Source organism: Cherax quadricarinatus, chromosome 66 (genome assembly GCF_038502225.1).
Source record: "Cherax quadricarinatus isolate ZL_2023a chromosome 66, ASM3850222v1, whole genome shotgun sequence".
Classification (NCBI taxonomy): domain Eukaryota; kingdom Metazoa; phylum Arthropoda; class Malacostraca; order Decapoda; family Parastacidae; genus Cherax; species Cherax quadricarinatus.
Genome location: NC_091357.1, coordinates 6386890 through 6407395, shown reverse-complemented (window position 1 = coordinate 6407395; position 20506 = coordinate 6386890). Strand labels below are relative to the sequence as shown.

General features: G+C 45.1%; 1 protein-coding gene across 1 annotated transcript in view; it reads left to right on the top strand.

Moving 5' to 3' along the window:
- Positions 1-20506, top strand: part of LOC128704139 (uncharacterized) — a 373177-nt gene that overhangs the window by 293863 nt on the left and 58808 nt on the right. Inside the window, exon 5 of the mRNA XM_070099007.1 lies at positions 10406-10554. Coding sequence (XP_069955108.1) covers positions 10406-10475 — 70 coding nt within the window. The 3' untranslated portion in view covers positions 10476-10554. The remainder of the gene's footprint in view (positions 1-10405; positions 10555-20506) is intronic.

Below are 20506 nucleotides of genomic sequence, written 5' to 3'. Positions count from 1 at the left end.
ACCACTTACTGTCTGACACACAAAGATCTACCACTTACTGTCTGACACACAAAGATCTACCACTTACTGTCTGACACACGAAGATCTACCACTTACTGTCTGACACACGAAGACAGAGGTGTGTTGGAAGACATGGATATAGTTTGTACTGTAGTCAGAGGTCTGCTGACGCTGCCGCCAGCAAGTCATGCAAATTTTCTTCCTTGGTGGGTTCAGAATCCTTAAAACCGTGCCAGATCAACTAGGCTGTGATGGCCCACCAGGAGGAGCAGCAGCCTGGTTGACTAGGCAAGCGCCAGACGAGCCTGGATCATGGCCGGGCTCCGGGAGTTGGAAAAAAAAACTCTGAACTCATCAAAGGTTTATCAAATTGAAAAGGAAAAACCAGAGTAACTTAGATATTTTGACACAGGTCTGTCTAAAAACGAGAGGCATAGATGCAGTGTGAAGAGATCCTTCGTTGACAACGTTTCGCCCACGCAATTGCCTTTTTTTTTAAAGCCGATTTGCAAAAGCCTCACTACGTGGGCGAAATGTCAGTAAGGAATGTCGTTACACTGCGTGTGTGTGTGTGTCCAAGAATGCAGTGTTGTAACATCAGACTTGAATTACCTTGCTGGTTTAACAACGACATAACTCTGTGAGAAAACCTTCTCTGTTCATACAACAACATATCTGTGAGAAAACCTTCTCTGTTCATACAACAACATATCTGTGTGAGAACCTTCTCTGTTCATACAACAACATATCTGTGAGAGAACCTTCTCTGTTCATACAACAACATATCTGTGAGAGAACCTTCTCTGTTCATACAACAACATATCTGTGTGAGAACCTTCTCTGTTCATACAACAACATATCTGTGAGAGAACCTTCTCTGTTCATACAACAACATATCTGTGAGAGAACCTTCTCTGTTCATACAACAACATATCTGTGAGAGAACCTTCTCTGTTCATACAACAACATATCTGTGAGAGAACCTTCTCTGTTCATACAACAACATATCTGTGAGAGAACCTTCTCTGTTCATACAACAACATATCTGTGAGAGAACCTTCTCTGTTCATACAACAACATATCTGTGAGAGAACCTTCTCTGTTCATACAACAACATATCTGTGAGAGAACCTTCTCTGTTCATACAACAACATATCTGTGAGAGAACCTTCTCTGTTCATACAGCAACATATCTGTGTGAGAACCTTCTCTGTTCATACAACAACATATCTGTGTGAGAACCTTCTCTGTTCATACAACAACATATCTGTGAGAGAACCTTCTCTGTTCATACAACAACATATCTGTGTGAGAACTTTCTCTGTTCATACAACAACATATCTGTGTGAGAACCTTCTCTGTTCATACAACAACATATCTGTGAGAGAACCTTCTCTGTTCATACAACAACATATCTGTGAGAGAACCTTCTCTGTTCATACAACAACATATCTGTGAGAGAACCTTCTCTGTTCATACAACAACATATCTGTGTGAGAACCTTCTCTGTTCATACAACAACATATCTGTGAGAGAACCTTCTCTGTTCATACAACAACATATCTGTGAGAGAACCTTCTCTGTTCATACAACAACATATCTGTGTGAGAACCTTCTCTGTTCATACAACAACATATCTGTGAGAGAACCTTCTCTGTTCATACAACAACATATCTGTGAGAGAACCTTCTCTGTTCATACAACAACATATCTGTGAGAGAACCTTCTCTGTTCATACAACAACATATCTGTGAGAGAACCTTCTCTGTTCATACAACAACATATCTGTGAGAGAACCTTCTCTGTTCATACAACAACATATCTGTGAGAGAACCTTCTCTGTTCATACAACAACATATCTGTGAGAGAACCTTCTCTGTTCATACAACAACATATCTGTGAGAGAACCTTCTCTGTTCATACAACAACATATCTGTGAGAGAACCTTCTCTGTTCATACAGCAACATATCTGTGTGAGAACCTTCTCTGTTCATACAACAACATATCTGTGTGAGAACCTTCTCTGTTCATACAACAACATATCTGTGAGAGAACCTTCTCTGTTCATACAACAACATATCTGTGTGAGAACTTTCTCTGTTCATACAACAACATATCTGTGTGAGAACCTTCTCTGTTCATACAACAACATATCTGTGAGAGAACCTTCTCTGTTCATACAACAACATATCTGTGAGAGAACCTTCTCTGTTCATACAACAACATATCTGTGTGAGAACCTTCTCTGTTCATACAACAACATATGTGTGAGAACCTTCTCTGTTCATACAACAACAACAATTTATCTGTGAGAGAACCTGATGTTTATATACAAGCTGTGTGTGCGAGAGTCTATATACATATCTACGAGGAAACCTGTTTATATACAAAGATCTCCGAGAGAGAACTTGTCGTTATATACTGTTACGACTTTGATGTCCTAACGTAAATAAAATGATCCTGGCTCCTCAAGGCTGCTCACACTGCTGTCTAGGTGTTGTAAAATTACTCTGTTTGTAGATGAATGGTTCAGAGAACCGACATGTTGATAAATTAGACACATGTGCAACTCTTGGGTATCTTTATTGAGGAAACGTTTCGCCACACAGTGGCTTCATCAGTCCATACAAAGGAGAATCTTGAAGAATAGGAGGAGAATGAGGTAATCAGTCCCTCAACCTTGAGTCGATGTGGTCAGTCCATCAATCTTGAATAGAATACGGCATACGTGCTGAGAAGGAGCTTATAAACCGTTGGCAGGAGAGGTGAAGCAGTCAGAGGCAGTGTAACACTTATTCAATGTTGAAGTAGGTCACGACCTACTTCAACATTGAATAAGTGTTACACTGCCTCTGACTGCTTCACCTCTCCCGCCAACGGTTTATAAGCTCCTTCTCAGCACGTATGCCGTATTCTATTCAAGATTGATGGACTGACCACATCGACTCAAGGTTGAGGGACTGATTACCTCATTCTCCTCCTATTCTTCAAGATTCTCCTTTGTATGGACTGATGAAGCCACTGTGTGGCGAAACGTTTCCTCAATAAAGATACCCAAGAGTTGCACATGAGTCTAATTTATCAAAATTACTCTGAAAAAAAAGACAGGAAACCTTAGGCCAGCACGCACTCGTATTAAATAATGAAGCATGAGTGCAGATAATTATTATAGTATATGGAATGATCAAGTTACCTATACAAAAATATATATAATAATAACGTCGTACAGCTTATAACTACTACAAAAAAACACCACACTCCAGTTCACTAGCACACTGCTATTAATAAGTTAAAATATATCATTACGGAGGCTCCATGACATACACACCCCCGTCTTCACTTCTGCCTGGTAGACTACCCATATAGTGCTCTCTTCACCCCGTGACCACCCGTCTGGTCCTGAACGAAAAATACCTCTCATCTGCTCGTCTTCTGGCCGGGAGTAATACGCGTTCGGATTCAGTACAAACCCGGAAAATGACCTATGGAGCGTTATTTCTTATATAAATTTTACTGCAGCACACTGCGTAACATATACATCCTCATCTCTCTGAGAACCTTCCCTAAATACAAGTCAGTAAAACACAAATATAGAAGAAGGTTCAGTATAGAAAATGTTCTCTGCTGTAGGCAACATCAGCGCTTTCAAACATTCAATTTTCATCCTAGGAAAAACATTCACATCTAACTCACTGAACATTTATTTTTTGACTGTTAAAATGATCCCATCAGTAGCTATAAAATTACTCTTTCATTATTTTTCATTGGAAACTTTAATTCACCAATGAACGCGATATTTTTGTGAATGTTATTTCTTTTGTAAATAAGTCAGAGATGGACTTCCTCTGTTTTCTTCTAAAATATTGAACTTGCATTTTTTTTTTTTTTGTAAAATCCACGTCACTTTGTGTACATTTCATATATAAAGTAGGACAAGCAAGCTGTGCTGGCTAGTACCAGGACAAGGCAAGCTGTGCTGGCTAGTACCAGGATAAGACAAGCTGTGCTGGCTAGTACCAGGACAAGACAAGCTGTGCTGGCTAGTACCAGGACGAGACAAGCTGTGCTGGCTAGTACCAGGACAAGACAAGCTGTGCTGGCTAGTACCAGGACGAGACAAGCTGTGCTGGCTAGTACCAGGACAAGACAAGCTGTGCTGGCTAGTACCAGGACAAGACAAGCTGTGCTGGCTAGTACCAGGACAAGGCAAGCTGTGCTGGCTAGTACCAGGACAAGGCAAGCTGTGCTGGCTAGTACCAGGACAAGACAAGCTGTGCTGGCTAGTACCAAGACAGGACAAACTGTGCTGGCTAGTACCAGGACAAGACAGGCTGTGCTGGCTAGTACCAGGACGAGGCAAGCTGTGCTGGCTAGTACCAGGACGAGACAAACTGTGCTGGCTAGTACCAGGACAATACAAACTGCTAGCTAGTACCAAGACGAGACAAGCTGTGCTCGCTAGTACCAGGACAAGACAAACTGTGCTGGCTAGTACCAGGACAAGGCAAGCTGTGCTGGCTAGTACCAGGACGAGACAAGCTGTGCTGGCTAGTACCTGGACAAGGCAAGCTGTGCTGGCTAGTACCTGGACAAGGCAAGCTGTGCTGGCTAGTACCTGGACAAGGCAAGCTGTGCTGGCTAGTACCAGGACGAGACAAGCTGTGCTGGCTAGTACCAAGACAAGCTGTGCTGGCTAGTACCAGGACAAGACAAGCTGTGCTGGCTAGTATCAAGACAAGACAAACTGTGCTGGCTAGTACCAGGACACGACAAGCTGTGCTGGCTAGTACCAAGACAAGACAGGCTGTGCTGGCTAGTACCAGGACGAGGCAAGATGTGCTGGCTAGTACCAGGACAAGACAAGCTGTGCTGGCTAGTACCAGGACAAGGCAAGCTGTGCTGGCTAGTACCTGGACAAGGCAAGCTGTACTGGCTAGTACCAGGACAAGGCAAGCTGTTAAGTAATTCTACCAACTTTATTACAAGGCAAGCTGTGCTGGCTAGTACCAGGACAAGACAAGCTGTGATGACTTACCAGGACAAGACAAGCTGTGCTGGCTAGTACCAGGACAAGACAAGCTGTGCTGGCTAGTACCAAGACAAAAGCTGTGCTGGCTAGTACCAAGACAAGACAAGCTGTGTTGGCTAGTACCAGGACGAGACAAGCTGTGCTGGCTAGTACCAGGACGAGACAAGCTGTGCTGGCTAGTACCAGGACAAGACAAGCTGTGCTGGCTAGTACCAGGACAAGACAAGCTGTGCTGGCTAGTACCAGGACAAGACAAGCTGTGCTGGCTAGTACCAGGACAAGACAAGCTGTGCTGGCTAGTACCAGGACGAGACAAGCTGTGCTGGCTAGTACCAGGACGAGACAAGCTGTGCTGGCTAGTACCAGGACGAGACAAGCTGTGCTGGCTAGTACCAGGACGAGACAAGCTGTGCTGGCTAGTACCAGGACAAGACAAGCTGTGCTGGCTAGTACCAGGACAAGACAAGCTGTGCTGGCTAGTACCAGGACAAGACAAGCTGTGCTGGCTAGTACCAGGACAAGACAAGCTGTGCTGGCTAATACCAGGACAAGACAAGCTGTGCCACATAGTACCAGAACAAAACTCCCTACCAACTCGACATTTGTTGCAATTTCTTGAGTTTAAGAACATAAGAACATAAAGGAGGAACACTGCAGGAGGCCTGTTGGCCCATACTAGGCAGGTCCTTCACAATTCATCCCACTAACAAACATGTGACCAACCCAATTTTCAATGCTACCCAAGAAATAAGCTCTGATGTGCAAGTCCCACTCAAATCCAACCCCTCCCACTCATGTACTTATCCAACTTAAATTTGAAACTACCCAAAGTCCTAGCCTCAATAACCCAACTAGTAAGACTGTTCCACTCATCAACTACCCTATTTCCAAACCAATACTTTCGTATGTCCTTTCTAAATCTAAACTCATCTAATTTAAATCTATTACTGCGGGTTCTCTCTTGGAGAGATATCCTCAAGACCTTGTTAATATCCCCTTTATTAATACCTATCTTCCACTTATACACTTCGATCAGGTCTCCCCTCATTCTTCGTCTAACAAGTGAATGTAACTTAAGAGTTTTCAATCTTTCTTCATAAGGAAGATTTCTAATGCTATGTATTAATTTAGTCATCCTACGCTGAATGTTTTCTAACGAATTTATGTCCATTCTGTAATATGGAGACCAGAATTGAGCTGCATAATCTAGGTGAGGCCTTACTAATGATGTATAAAGCTGCAGTATGACCTCTGGACTTCTGTTGCTTACACTTCTTGATATAAATCCCAGTAATCTGTTTGCCTTATTACGTACGCTTAGGCATTGCTGTCTTGGTTTAAGGTTGCTGCTTACCATAACCCCCAAGTCCTTTTCGCAATCTGTATGGCTAAGTTCTACATTATTTAACTTATAAGTGCTAGGGTTATGGACACTCCCTAGCTTCAGAACCTTGCATTTATCTACATTGAACTGCATCTGCCACTTTTCTGACCAAGAATAGAGTTTGTTTAAATCCTCCTGAAGTTCCCTAACATCTACGTTTGAATCAATTATCCTACCTATCTTCGTGTCATCGGCGAATTTGCTCATATCACTAGTAATTCCTTCATCAAGATCATTGATATATATTATAAACAACAACGGGCCCAAGACTGATCCCTGTGGAACGCCACTTGTTACTGATCCCCACTCGGATTTAACCCCATTTATGGACACTGCTTCCTGTCCGTGAGCCATGATTCGATCCACGAGAGCACCCTTCCCCCAATGCCATGAGCTGCCACTTTCTTCAGCAGTCTTTGGTGCGGAACTCTATCAATGCCTTACTAAAATCTAAGTAAATAATATCAAATTCTTTATCGTGGTCAACAGCCTCAAAAGCTTTACTGAAGAAAGTTAATAAATTAGTTAGACAAGACCGGCCTCTTGTGAATCCATGCTGAGTATCATTAATCAAGGTATGCTTATCGAGATGGCTTCTTATAATCTCATCTATAATTGACTCTAGTAATTTGCCTACAATTGAGGTCAGGCTTATTGGGCGGTAATTTGACGGTAACGACTTGTCCCCTGTTTTAAAAATAGGAATTACATTAGCCATCTTCCACATATCAGACACTACACCTGTTTGAAGAGATAAATTAAAAATATTAGTTAATGGTTCACAGACTTCCATTTTGCATTCCTAAGAACCCTTGAAAAAACCTCATCAGGACCCGGTGACTTATTTTGCTTCAGTCGGTAAAAATAAAATTATCGGAATATTATTAGTGTCTTCCTGTGTAAAAACCGAGAGAAAATAATTATTTAAAATCGAGCACATTTAATTCTCTTTGTCAGTAAGATGCCCATAGTTATTTTTAAGGGGACCTATCTTATCTCTGACTTTTGTTCTATATACCTGGAAAAAACTTTTTGGGTTAGTTTTAGAATCCCTAGCAACTTTAATTTCATAGTCCCTTTTAGCTTTTCTTATCCCCTTTTTAATGTCCCTCTTAATGTCAATATACTGATTCATAAGATGACCCTCGCCTCTTTTGATACGCCTATAAATTCCTTTCTTATGCCCTAGTAGATATTTCAGCCTATTATTCATCCATTTTGGGTCATTTCTATTTGATCTAATTTCTTTATAAGGGATAAACGTTCTTTGAGCAGCATGTATTGTGTTAAGAAAACTGTCATATTGATAGCTCTCTTCGTTACCCCAGTCAACAGATGATAAGTGTTCTCTAAGCCCATCGTAATCTGCTAAGCGAAAATCTGGGACTGTTACTGAGTTATCCCTACTATCATACTTCCATTCAATTCTAAATGCAATTGATTTGTGGTCGCTAGCACCCAGTTCCTCTGAAACTTCTAAATTATTAACAAGGGATTCATTGTTTGCCAGAACTAAGTCAAGCAGGTTATTACCCCTTGTAGGTTCTGTCACAAACTGCTTCAAAAAACAATCCTGAACTACTTCTAATTAGTCGTATGATTCTAAATTCCCAGTCAAGAAATTCCAATCAATATGACTAAAGTTAAAGTCACCTAGAATTACTACATTATCGTGCCTTGTGGCCCTAACAATTTCCTCCCATAGTAGTCTCCCCTGGTCCCTATCTAAATTTGGGGGACGGTATATCACACCTAAAATTAATTTTTCATGCCCCTCTGAAAATTCTATCCAAACAGACTCTGTATGTGTTACTTCAGACTTAATACCCGTTTTTATGCAACAGTTCAAGTGATCTCGGACATACAATACCACCCCACCCCCCTTCCCGATACTTCTATCTACTTGGAACAATTTAAAACCCTGAATGTGACATTCTGCAGGCATGTCCCGACATTTTGAATTAAACCACGTCTCAGTAATGGCAAATACATCTATGTTACCTGCACTAGCAACTAGTCTCAACTCGTCCATCTTATTCCTAGCACTGCGACTATTTGTGTAATAAATATTTAAAGACCCTCCTCTCTCTTTACCCTTCCTGCTCCTTTCTGTTATTCCACTAAACCTATTACTGTCCTTGTCAATTAGTGCCACTGGCTTTCCAATATCCACCTCATTTTGCCTATTACTAGTTCTCCTAGTACTCATATTACTACCCTGCGACTTCACAGTTTTCCCGCAAAAACCCATACCACTAACTATTCCTAGTTTAAAGACCTAACAGCTCCCTCCACTGCGTTGGCCAGTGCTCCCACCCCACACCTAGATAAGTGAACCCCATCTCTGGCATACATGTCATTTCTGCCATAGAAGAGGTCCCAGTTGTCAATGAATGTTACCGCATTTTCCTTACAGTATTTGTCCAGCCAGCAATTGACACCAATTGCTCTGGACAACCATTCATTTCCAACTCCTCTCCTTGGCAAAATGCCACATATGACAGGTTTCCCACCCTTCCTCCTAATTATCTCTATTGCTGACCTATACCTGCTAATCAGGTCCTCACTCCTACGTCTGCCAACATCGTTGCCTCCAGCACTGAGACAGATAATAGGATTGCTCCCATTACCTCTCATGATGTCACCCAGACGGCTAACAATATCCTTCATCCCAGCCCCAGGAAAACACTCTCTCTGCCTCCTACTCCTATCCTTCAAGCAGAATGCCCTATCCATGTACCTAATCTGGCTATCCCCAACAACAACAATGTTTTTACCTTCCTTGGCGTCGTCCGTCGTGATGCTCCGAGTAGTCGACTCACATTCACCAGGTAGCATTACACCACTTGTAGAATTCGTCAAGACATTCTCGATGGTCTTCGTTGGGGTTTCTATGGATGTCTTACTCACGTCTGCCAATGCTTCTTTGGTGCTCGTTGTGGCATTCCCAGTAGAACACTCACATTCGTCAGGTAGCACCGAGAATGGGTTGGAAGTTTCCACGGTAGTCTTCTGGTTTCTCGTTGTTTCTGCCTCTCCAACCGTTTTCTTGATCTTCAGCTTGGTTCCATGTTGCCCGGCCACTGACCAAGCTCCCCTCTTAACCTGGGGACTCACAACAGGAGGATTACTACGAATCCTCTTGTTCTCCTCCGTTAATCGCCGTATCTCCATCTTAGCAACTCTGAGCTCTTCTCTCAGCTGCTGGTAAAGTTGCTCAAGAGAGGGCATCCTGGTTCAGATTCACAGAGAGCACACAAACAGGTCTTCACAGAGCTAAGTTCACGTCACCACTGAGCTAAGTACACGTCACCACTGAGCTAAGTTCACGTCACCACTGAGCTAAGTACACGTCACGACTGAGCTAAGTACACGTCACGACTGAGCTAAGTACACGTCACGAGCTAAGTACACGTCACCTTTCTTCCCTTCTTTCCCTCCCTCCTTCCTATTTTCCCTCCTCCCCCTTCTTTTTCTCCCTCCCTTTTCCTTTTCTCCCTCCCTTTTCCTTTTCTCTCTCCCCTTCCTTCCCTCCCTCCCCCTTTTCACTCTCCCCCTTCCGTCCCTCGCTCTTCCTTTTCTCCCCCCTTCCTTCCCTCCCTCCCCCATCCTTCCTCTTCCTTCCCTTCTTTCCCTCCCTCCCCCTTATTTTCCCTCCTCCCCCTTTTTTTTCTTCGCCTTCCTTTTCTCTTCTCCGTTCCTTCCCTCTCCCTTCCTTCCCTCCCTCACCCCTACCCGTTCCTTCCCCTCCTTCCCTCCCTCCCTCCCTTCCTTCCCTCCCAAACTCCCTCCCTTCCTTCCCTCCCACCTACTGACCTAGATGACCTTCAAAACACCTATTTAAATGTAGGAAATTTGTTTGTGTGGTGGTTGAGTCAGGATAAAATTTTGTATTACGTAATGTGTGTCAGGGTCAATTATCTTGTTGTTGTACATAGAATTAGAATTTGATTTGTTTTGATAATTTGAGTTTTTTTTTTCCTTGCCACAGATACTGGGGGAGACTGGTGGAAGCCAATCAGGAAATAGCAAGAGAAAGAAGCAGAGGAGAAGACGAGTAAGATGAAGAGACTACAATGAGAGAAGAGAGAGAGATAGCACAGTAAGAGGAACAAGACAAGACACATTTAATCTCAAAAGGTAGGGTAACAGGAGCATTTTTAGTAACATAAGGAGGAACACTGAAGTAGGCCTACTGGCCCATACTAGGCGCGTCTTTCTCAAACCCAAACCCACTAACAAAAAAGTTCGTCCAACCCTTTATCAGTGTTATCCAAGGAATAAACTGGCCTCGTATGGGCCAGTAGGCCTTCTGCAGTGTTCCTACATTCTTATGTTCTTGATTAAGACTATTAACTTACATATGTAAGTTCCACACACATTCTACCCCTCTCACTTGTGTATTTATCTATCTCGTATTTGAAGCTGCACAAAATCTTAATTGAGAACACAGTTATGCAGTTTATATTAGAGAATGGTTGATTTAGAGAAGGACTTGCCTAATTTGGGCCAGTAGGCCTACTGCAGTGTTCCTCCAGTCTCATGTTATTTTCTTAACCTGTACTCTGGTGTACTCGGGTAGTTGGTATAAACCTTGGTAATAAATACCGACAAGTTGGTTTAGAAAGACACGTAAGCAAACACTATAATATATTTATTAGAAAACGTTTCGGTCCTGGGACCTTGATCAAGGACCGTGATCAAGGTCCCAGGACCGAAACGTTTTCTAATAAATATGTTATAGTGTTTGCTTACGTGTCTTGATAAAACCAACTCAGGTAGTTGTACTCCCGTACACACACACACACACACACACACACACACACACACACACACACACACACATACACACACACACACACACACACATACACACACACACACACACACACACACACACACACACACATACACAGCCTTCCTAACACAAGCCCATAAAAAAAATTGTCGAAGAAATATACAGTTACAGTTTGGTGGTTGCGAGGAGACGGTAAATATATTTGTGAATATTACTGTGAAACCCAGAGAAAGTTTGAAGATGGTGGGAAGTGTTGTGTGTGTGAGGTTGTGCAAGATGGTGGGAAGTAGTGTGTGTGAGGTTGTGCAAGATGGTGGGAAGTAGTGTGTGTGAGGTTGTGCAAGATGGTGGGAAGTATTGTGTGTGAGGTTGTGCAAGATGGTGGGAAGTAGTGTGTGTGAGGTTGTGCAAGATGGTGGGAAGTGTGTGTGTGAGGTTGTGCAAGATGGTGGGAAGTGTTGTGTGTGAGGTTGTGCAAGATGGTGGGAAGTGTGTGTGTGAGGTTGTGCAAGATGGTGGGAAGTGTGTGTGTGAGGTTGTGCAAGATGGTGGGAAGTGTTGTGTGTGAGGTTGTGCAAGATGGTGGGAAGTGTGTGTGTGAGGTTGTGCAAGATGGTGGGAAGTGTGTGTGTGTGAGGTTGTGCAAGATGGTGGGTAGTGTGTGTGTGAGGTTGTGCAAGATGGTGGGAAGTATTGTGTGTGAGGTTGTGCAAGATGGTGGGAAGTGTGTGTGTGAGGTTGTGCAAGATGGTGGGAAGTGTTGTGTGTGAGGTTGTGCAAGATGGTGGGAAGTGTGTGTGTGAGGTTGTGCAAGATGGTGGGAAGTGTTGTGTGTGAGGTTGTGCAAGATGGTGGGTAGTGTGTGTGTGAGGTTGTGCAAGATGGTGGGAAGTATTGTGTGTGAGGTTGTGCAAGATGGTGGGAAGTGTGTGTGTGAGGTTGTGCAAGATGGTGGGAAGTGTTGTGTGTGAGGTTGTGCAAGATGGTGGGAAGTGTGTGTGTGAGGTTGTGCAAGATGGTGGGAAGTGTTGTGTGTGAGGTTGTGCAAGATGGTGGGAAGTGTGTGTGTGAGGTTGTGCAAGATGGTGGGAAGTGTTGTGTGTGAGGTTGTGCAAGATGGTGGGTAGTGTGTGTGTGAGGTTGTGCAAGATGGTGGGTAGTGTGTGTGTGAGGTTGTGCAAGATGGTGGGAAGTGTTGTGTGTGAGGTTGTGCAAGATGGTGGGAAGTATTGTGTGTGAGGTTGTGCAAGATGGTGGGTAGTGTGTGTGTGAGGTTGTGCAAGATGGTGGGAAGTGTTGTGTGTGTGAGGTTGTGCAAGATGGTGGGAAGTGTGTGTGTGTGAGGTTGTGCAAGATGGTGGGAAGTGTTGTGTGTGAGGTTGTGCAAGATGGTGGGAAGTGTGTGTGTGTGTGAGGTTGTGCAAGATGGTGGGAAGTGTTGTGTGTGTGAGGTTGTGCAAGATGGTGGGAAGTGTGTGTGTGTGAGGTTGTGCAAGATGGTGGGAAGTGTGTGTGTGTGAGGTTGTGCAAGATGGTGGGAAGTGTGTGTGTGTGAGGTTGTGCAAGATGGTGGGAAGTGTTGTGTGTGTGAGGTTGTGCAAGATGGTGGGAAGTGTGTGTGTGTGAGGTTGTGCAAGATGGTGGGAAGTGTGTGTGTGTGAGGTTGTGCAAGATGGTGGGAAGTATTGTGTGTGAGGTTGTGCAAGATGGTGGGAAGTGTGTGTGTGTGAGGTTGTGCAAGATGGTGGGAAGTGTGTGTGTGAGGTTGTGCAAGATGGTGGGAAGTGTGTGTGTGAGGTTGTGCAAGATGGTGGGAAGTGTGTGTGTGAGGTTGTGCAAGATGGTGGGAAGTGTGTGTGTGTGAGGTTGTGCAAGATGGTGGGAAGTGTGTGTGTGAGGTTGTGCAAGATGGTGGGAAGTGTGTGTGTGAGGTTGTGCAAGATGGTGGGAAGTGTGTGTGTGAGGTTGTGCAAGATGGTGGGAAGTGTGTGTGTGAGGTTGTGCAAGATGGTGGGAAGTGTGTGTGTGTGAGGTTGTGCAAGATGGTGGGAAGTGTGTGTGTGAGGTTGTGCAAGATGGTGGGAAGTGTGTGTGTGTGAGGTTGTGCAAGATGGTGGGAAGTGTGTGTGTGAGGTTGTGCAAGATGGTGGGAAGTGTGTGTGTGAGGTTGTGCAAGATGGTGGGAAGTGTGTGTGTGTGAGGTTGTGCAAGATGGTGGGAAGTGTGTGTGTGAGGTTGTGCAAGATGGTGGGAAGTGTGTGTGTGAGGTTGTGCAAGATGGTGGGAAGTGTGTGTGTGTGAGGTTGTGCAAGATGGTGGGAAGTGTGTGTGTGAGGTTGTGCAAGATGGTGGGAAGTGTGTGTGTGAGGTTGTGCAAGATGGTGGGAAGTGTTGTGTGTGAGGTTGTGCAAGATGGTGGGAAGTGTGTGTGTGTGAGGTTGTGCAAGATGGTGGGAAGTGTGTGTGTGAGGTTGTGCAAGATGGTGGGAAGTGTGTGTGTGAGGTTGTGCAAGATGGTGGGAAGTGTGTGTGTGTGAGGTTGTGCAAGATGGTGGGAAGTGTGTGTGTGAGGTTGTGCAAGATGGTGGGAAGTGTGTGTGTGAGGTTGTGCAAGATGGTGGGAAGTGTGTGTGAGGTTGTGCAAGATGGTGGGAAGTGTTGTGTGTGAGGTTGTGCAAGATGGTGGGAAGTGTGTGTGAGGTTGTGCAAGATGGTGGGAAGTGTTGTGTGAGGTTGTGCAAGATGGTGGGAAGTGTGTGTGTGAGGTTGTGCAAGATGGTGGGAAGTGTGTGTGAGGTTGTGCAAGATGGTGGGAAGTGTTGTGTGTGAGGTTGTGCAAGATGGTGGGAAGTGTGTGTGTGAGGTTGTGCAAGATGGTGGGAAGTGTGTGTGAGGTTGTGCAAGATGGTGGGAAGTGTTGTGTGTGAGGTTGTGCAAGATGGTGGGAAGTGTGTGTGTGAGGTTGTGCAAGATGGTGGGAAGTGTGTGTGTGAGGTTGTGCAAGATGGTGGGAAGTGTGTGTGTGAGGTTGTGCAAGATGGTGGGAAGTGTGTGTGTGAGGTTGTGCAAGATGGTGGGAAGTGTGTGTGTGAGGTTGTGCAAGATGGTGGGAAGTGTTGTGTGTGAGGTTGTGCAAGATGGTGGGAAGTATTGTGTGTGAGGTTGTGCAAGATGGTGGGAAGTGTGTGTGTGAGGTTGTGCAAGATGGTGGGAAGTATTGTGTGTGAGGTTGTGCAAGATGGTGGGAAGTGTGTGTGTGAGGTTGTGCAAGATGGTGGGAAGTGTGTGTGTGAGGTTGTGCAAGATGGTGGGAAGTGTGTGTGAGGTTGTGCAAGATGGTGGGAAGTGTGTGTGTGAGGTTGTGCAAGATGGTGGGAAGTGTGTGTGTGAGGTTGTGCAAGATGGTGGGAAGTGTGTGTGTGAGGTTGTGCAAGATGGTGGGAAGTGTGTGTGAGGTTGTGCAAGATGGTGGGAAGTGTTGTGTGTGAGGTTGTGAAAGATGGTGGGAAGTGTGTGTGTGTGAGGTTGTGAAAGATGGTGGGAAGTGTGTGAGAGGTTGTGCAAGATGGTGGGAAGTATTGTGTGTGAGGTTGTGCAAGATGGTGGGTAGTGTGTGTGAGGTTGTGCAAGATGGTGGGAGGTAGTGTGTGTGAGGTTGTGCAAGATGGTGGGTAGTGTGTGTGTGAGGTTGTGCAAGATGGTGGGAAGTAGTGTGTGTGAGGTTGTGCAAGATGGTGGGTAGTGTGTGTGAGGTTGTGCAAGATGGTGGGAAGTAGTGTGTGTGAGGTTATGCAAGATGGTGGGTAGTGTGTGTGAGGTTGTGCAAGATGGTGGGAAGTATTGTGTGTAAGGTTGTGCAAGATGGTGGGAAGTGTGTGTGTGAGGTTGTGCATGATGGTGGGAAGTATTGTGTGAGAGGTTGTGCAAGATAGTGGGAAGTAGTGTGTGTGTGAGGTTGTGCAAGATGGTGGGAAGTATTGTGTGTGAGGTTGTGCAAGATGGTGGGAAGTATTGTGTGTGAGGTTGTGCAAGATGGTGGGAAGTATTGTGTGTGAGGTTGTGCAAGATGGTGGGAAGTAGTGTGTGTGAGGTTGTGCAAGACGGTGGGAAGTGTGTGTGTGAGGTTGTGCAAGATGGTGGGAAGTAGTGTGTGTGAGGTTGTGCAAGATGGTGGGAAGTAGTGTGTGTGAGGTGCAAGATGGTGGGTAGTGTGTGTGAGGTTGTGCAAGATGGTGGGAGGTAGTGTGTGTGAGGTTGTGCAAGATGGTGGGTAGTGTGTGTGTGAGGTTGTGCAAGATGGTGGGAAGTAGTGTGTGTGAGGTTGTGCAAGATGGTGGGAAGTAGTGTGTGTGAGGTTGTGCAAGATGGTGGGAAGTAGTGTGTGTGAGGTTGTGCAAGATGGTGGGTAGTGTGTGTGAGGTTGTGCAAGATGGTGGGAAGTAGTGTGTGTGAGGTTATGCAAGATGGTGGGTAGTGTGTGTGAGGTTGTGCAAGATGGTGGGAAGTATTGTGTGTGAGGTTGTGCAAGATGGTGGGTAGTGTGTGTGTGAGGTTGTGCATGATGGTGGGAAGTATTGTGTGAGAGGTTGTGCAAGATGGTGGGAAGTATTGTGTGTGAGGTTGTGCAAGATGGTGGGAAGTATTGTGTGTGAGGTTGTGCAAGATGGTGGGAAGTATTATGTGTGAGGTTGTGCAAGATGGTGGGAAGTATTGTGTGTGAGGTTGTGCAAGATGGTGGGAAGTATTGTGTGTGAGGTTGTGCAAGATGGTGGGAAGTATTATGTGTGAGGTTGTGCAAGATGGTGGGAAGTATTGTGTGTGAGGTTGTGCAAGATGGTGGGAAGTATTGTGTGTGAGGTTGTGCAAGATGGTGGGAAGTATTGTGTGTGAGGTTGTGCAAGATGGTGGGAAGTATTGTGTGAGGTTGTGCAAGATAGTGGGAAGTATTGTGTGTGAGGTTGTGCATGATGGTGGGAAGTATTGTGTGTAAGGTTGTGCAAGATGGTGGGAAGTATTGTGTGTGAGGTTGTGCAAGATGGTGGGAAGTATTGTGTGTGAGGTTGTGCAAGATGGTGGGAAGTATTGTGTGTGAGGTTGTGCAAGATGGCGAGAAGTAGTGTGTGTGAGGTTGTGCAAGATGGTGAGAAGTAGTGTGTGTGAGGTTGTGCAAGATGGTGGGAAGTAGTGTGTGTGAGGTTGCGCAAGATGGTGGGAAGTATTGTGTGAGGTTGTGCAAGATGGTGGGAAGTATTGTGTGTGAGGTTGTGCAAGATGGTGGGAAGTATTGTGTGTGAGGTTGTGGAAGATGGTGGGAAGTATTGTGTGTGAGGTTGTGCAAGATGGTGGGAAGTATTGTGTGTGAGGTTGTGGAAGATGGTGGGAAGTATTGTGTGTGTGAGGTTGTGCAAGATGGTGGGAAGTACTGTGTGTGTGAGGTTGTGCAAGATGGTGGGAAGTAGTGTGTGTGAGGTTGTGCAAGATGGTGGGAAGTAGTGTGTGTGAGGTTGTGCAAGATGGTGGGAACTGTTGTGTGTGTGAGGTTGTGCAAGATGGTGGGAAGTATTGTGTGTGAGGTTGTGCAAGATGGTGGGAAGTAGTGTGTGTGAGGTTGTGCAAGTTGGTGGGAAGTATTGTGTGTGAGGTTGTGCAAGATGGTGGGAAGTATTGTGTGTGAGGTTGTGGAAGATGGTGGAAAGTATTGTGTGTGAGGTTGTGCAAGATGGTGGGAAGTATTGTGTGTGAGGTTGTGGAAGATGGTGGGAAGTATTGTGTGTGAGGTTGTGCAAGATGGTGGGAAGTATTGTGTGTGAGGTTGTGGAAGATGGTGGGAAGTATTGTGTGTGAGGTTGTGCAAGATGGTGAGAAGTATTGTGTGTGAGGTTGTGGAAGATGGTGGGAAGTACTGTGTGTGTGAGGTTGTGCAAGATGGTGGGAAGTAGTGTGTGTGAGGTTGTGCAAGATGGTGGGAAGTAGTGTGTGTGAGGTTGTGCAAGATGGTGGGAAGTATTGTGTGTGAGGTTGTGGAAGATGGTAGAAAGTATTGTGTGTGAGGTTGTGCAAGATGGTGGGAAGTATTGTGTGTGAGGTTGTGGAAGATGGTGGGAAGTATTGTGTGTGAGGTTGTGCAAGATGGTGAGAAGTATTGTGTGTGAGGTTGTGGAAGATGGTGGGAAGTTTTGTGTGTGAGGTTGTGCAAGATGGTGGGAAGTATTGTGTGTGAGGTTGTGCAAGATGGTGGGAAGTATTGTGTGTGAGGTTGTGGAAGATGGTGGGAAGTATTGTGTGTGAGGTTGTGCAAGATGGTGGGAAGTATTGTGAGGTACAGCAGGATTGTGTGATGGTCATGGGACCACTGTACATTTTCCTGGTGTTCACTGTTGCTCGCCTTTTGCTTGGCAGTTAGCGTACAGTAATATTACATGTGATAGTTACATTGTGGGAACAAAATTTAGCCCTTCCTGTCAGGTGATGAAGTCTTTCAGCCTGAACGATACCTGAAGGAAGCCTCGGGGGTCAACGCCCCCCTCTGCCCGATGCACACCAGGCCTGATCAACCAGTCTGTTAATGCTGCCTTTGGTATACCTAATGTATGAACTACAGCCCGGTTGGTCAGTAACTGGTGGGAGGAACTTGTCAAATTTTTTTCTTGAAGACAGTCATAGGTTTGTTATTCCCCCGTATGCACGTATTAAGGGCGTTGAAGAGTCGGGGACCTCTGACACTCAGAGGTCTCTCTCTTTGTGTACTCGTTGCACCCCTATTTATGATTGAAGGTATTTTGCATCTCTGCCAAGTCTCTCTTTTTTTCATACGGAGTGATTTAAGTGTTTAGGTTTGGGACCAATCCCTCCAGGATTTACTAGATACAATTAGCTTTAAAAAGAGAGTGGACAATGTATGAGTGGGAGGGACTGGGTTTGAATGGTGTCGTGGGTACGGGAGTCAAATTGAGAAGGGGTAGTTTTGATAAGGACCTGCCTTGTATGGACCACTAGGCTTCCTCCAGCGTTTTTTCATTCTTCTGTTGTTATGAATGCAGTTGAAGGGACGGCAAGTCTTCCCAGTATTTCAGATGCATGATTGAACGTATTATGGGTAGTGAAACTAGCAGCAGCAAGACGTCGAGAATTGTGTCACACATTCTACTGTGGGTTCAGTAGCTAGAGGTTAGGTTGGGTAAGGTTCGTCAGGAAACGGGACTTGTGCTCCCTGACGCGGGTCATAATCATATGACGACCCGCAGCTGGAAGCTTTTGGTCATCCAACCGAGGCCTTCCACTGGCTTACCTGTCCACCCCCGTTGAAAATTGTGGTTATATTAACTCTTAGTGGGTAAAGAGAGGCTGGTGTGGGATGTTAGAGGGAGGGAAGGACGAGGTGTAAGGTAGATGGCATTGGATAGAGGGATAAGATAAACGAGAGAAAGGTAAAGAAGATAGGGAAGAAGGGAAGGTAAAGAGGGCGGATAAAAATGGGAGAAGGTAGATGAGATTAAAATAAATAAGGAAATATGGAAGTATAAAAGTGAAAAATAGGGAAATAGGAAGAAAAGGACTGATAAAGAGAAGGTGCGAAGGTGGTGGTGGTGGTAATGAGAGGTGCGAGGAGCAGAGGAAAGAAGGGAAGGGGAGGATGGGGAAGGGAGGGAGGGAGGGGGAGAGGAAGAAAGGAAAATGCTAAACACTGGAAGAGTGGAGAGTGATACGGGCAGCAACAAGAATATCCTTCCAGCATCTCTGAAAATTTTCTTGCAAATTTGCATTCGTAGTATTCACTAGGATGCACCAGCACAAGAGCGGACTAGCACCCAGGTACCTCTATACCTGATTACCTCAAACTTCTCCTCTCCTTACCCATTTCTACTTTGTATTGGACTGATGAAGCCACTGTGTGGCGAAACGTTTTTTCAATAAAGATTCCCATGTGTTGCATATGTGTCTCAATTCTTCAACTTGTCGGTTTTCCAAACCATTCATCACACCTCTCTACCTGTTACTTGGGCAGGTGTGTTGCTAGGTGAGCAACAGCAGGTGTTAAGGGACTTTGCCCATCCGTCCACTCATTGTTATAACCTTAATTTTTAAAGGGATGGAGGGGTAAGCTAGCGGAAGGCCTCGGTCAGATGACCAAAAGCTCCTATGGCGGGTCATATGACGAAGACCCGCGTCAGGGAACACTTGTCCTGTTTCCAGACAAACCTTACCTTACCTAACCTATCCGTCCACTCACACCGGATAACACTGCTCACTCAGCAGTGTGGCATATCCCGTTTTGATAGACAAATTATGCAAGAAAGGTATAAAATACCGACAATATGAAAGTTAAGACACATGTGCAACATCTGGATATCTTTATTGTAGACGTTTCGCCATCCAGTGGCTTTATCAATACAGATTCTAGGACATAATAGGAAGACAGTAGAACTATATACAAAAGATGAGGTAATCAGTCCCTCGGCCTTGGAGTTTAGTGTTCACAGCATCGTGGTGGAGGAGAGTCTGGAGCAAAGGCAAGAAGACTGGCGATTTTATAGGCGTCAGTGGATGGGACGGGCAGCAGACGAGGGCAGTCACTGGTAGGCGGGATTCCCCAGTGGAAGTAGGTCCTTCCCAAAGAGATGGGTTAGTTGCAGCAGACCTTCACGGCTGCTGCAACTAACCCATCTCTTTGGGAAGGACCTACTTCCACTGGGGAATCCCGCCTACCAGTGACTGCCCTCGTCTGCTGCCCGTCCCATCCACTGACGCCTATAAAATCGCCAGTCTTCTTGCCTTTGCTCCAGACTCTCCTCCACCACGATGCTGTGAACACTAAACTCCAAGGCCGAGGGACTGATTACCTCATCTTTTGTATATAGTTCTACTGTCTTCCTATTATGTCCTAGAATCTGTATTGATAAAGCCACTGGATGGCGAAACGTCTACAATAAAGATATCCAGATGTTGCACATGTGTCTTAACTTTCATAGACAAATTAGTTACGTAGGTGTTAGCTAGCTCTCACGGGAGAATACTCTGAATACTTTTGGTTTAAGGAAGGACCTGCCTAGTATGGGCCAGTAGGCCTTCTGCAGTGTTCCTCTATTCTTTGTTCAAATGGTAACTAGATGTATCGTGGTCGCTGTGCGAGAAAGGTATCCCTTTGTATTCTATAAGCCTACCTGCACATGCTAGTTGCCCCTAGGAGCTGAGCTCTAGTTACCGTACGCAAGCGTTTAAAATTTGAATTCGATCGGATGAGGAGTTCTCGAGGAGTGAACTAAATCGAAAAATAGAAGAAAAAATGTTCAGGCA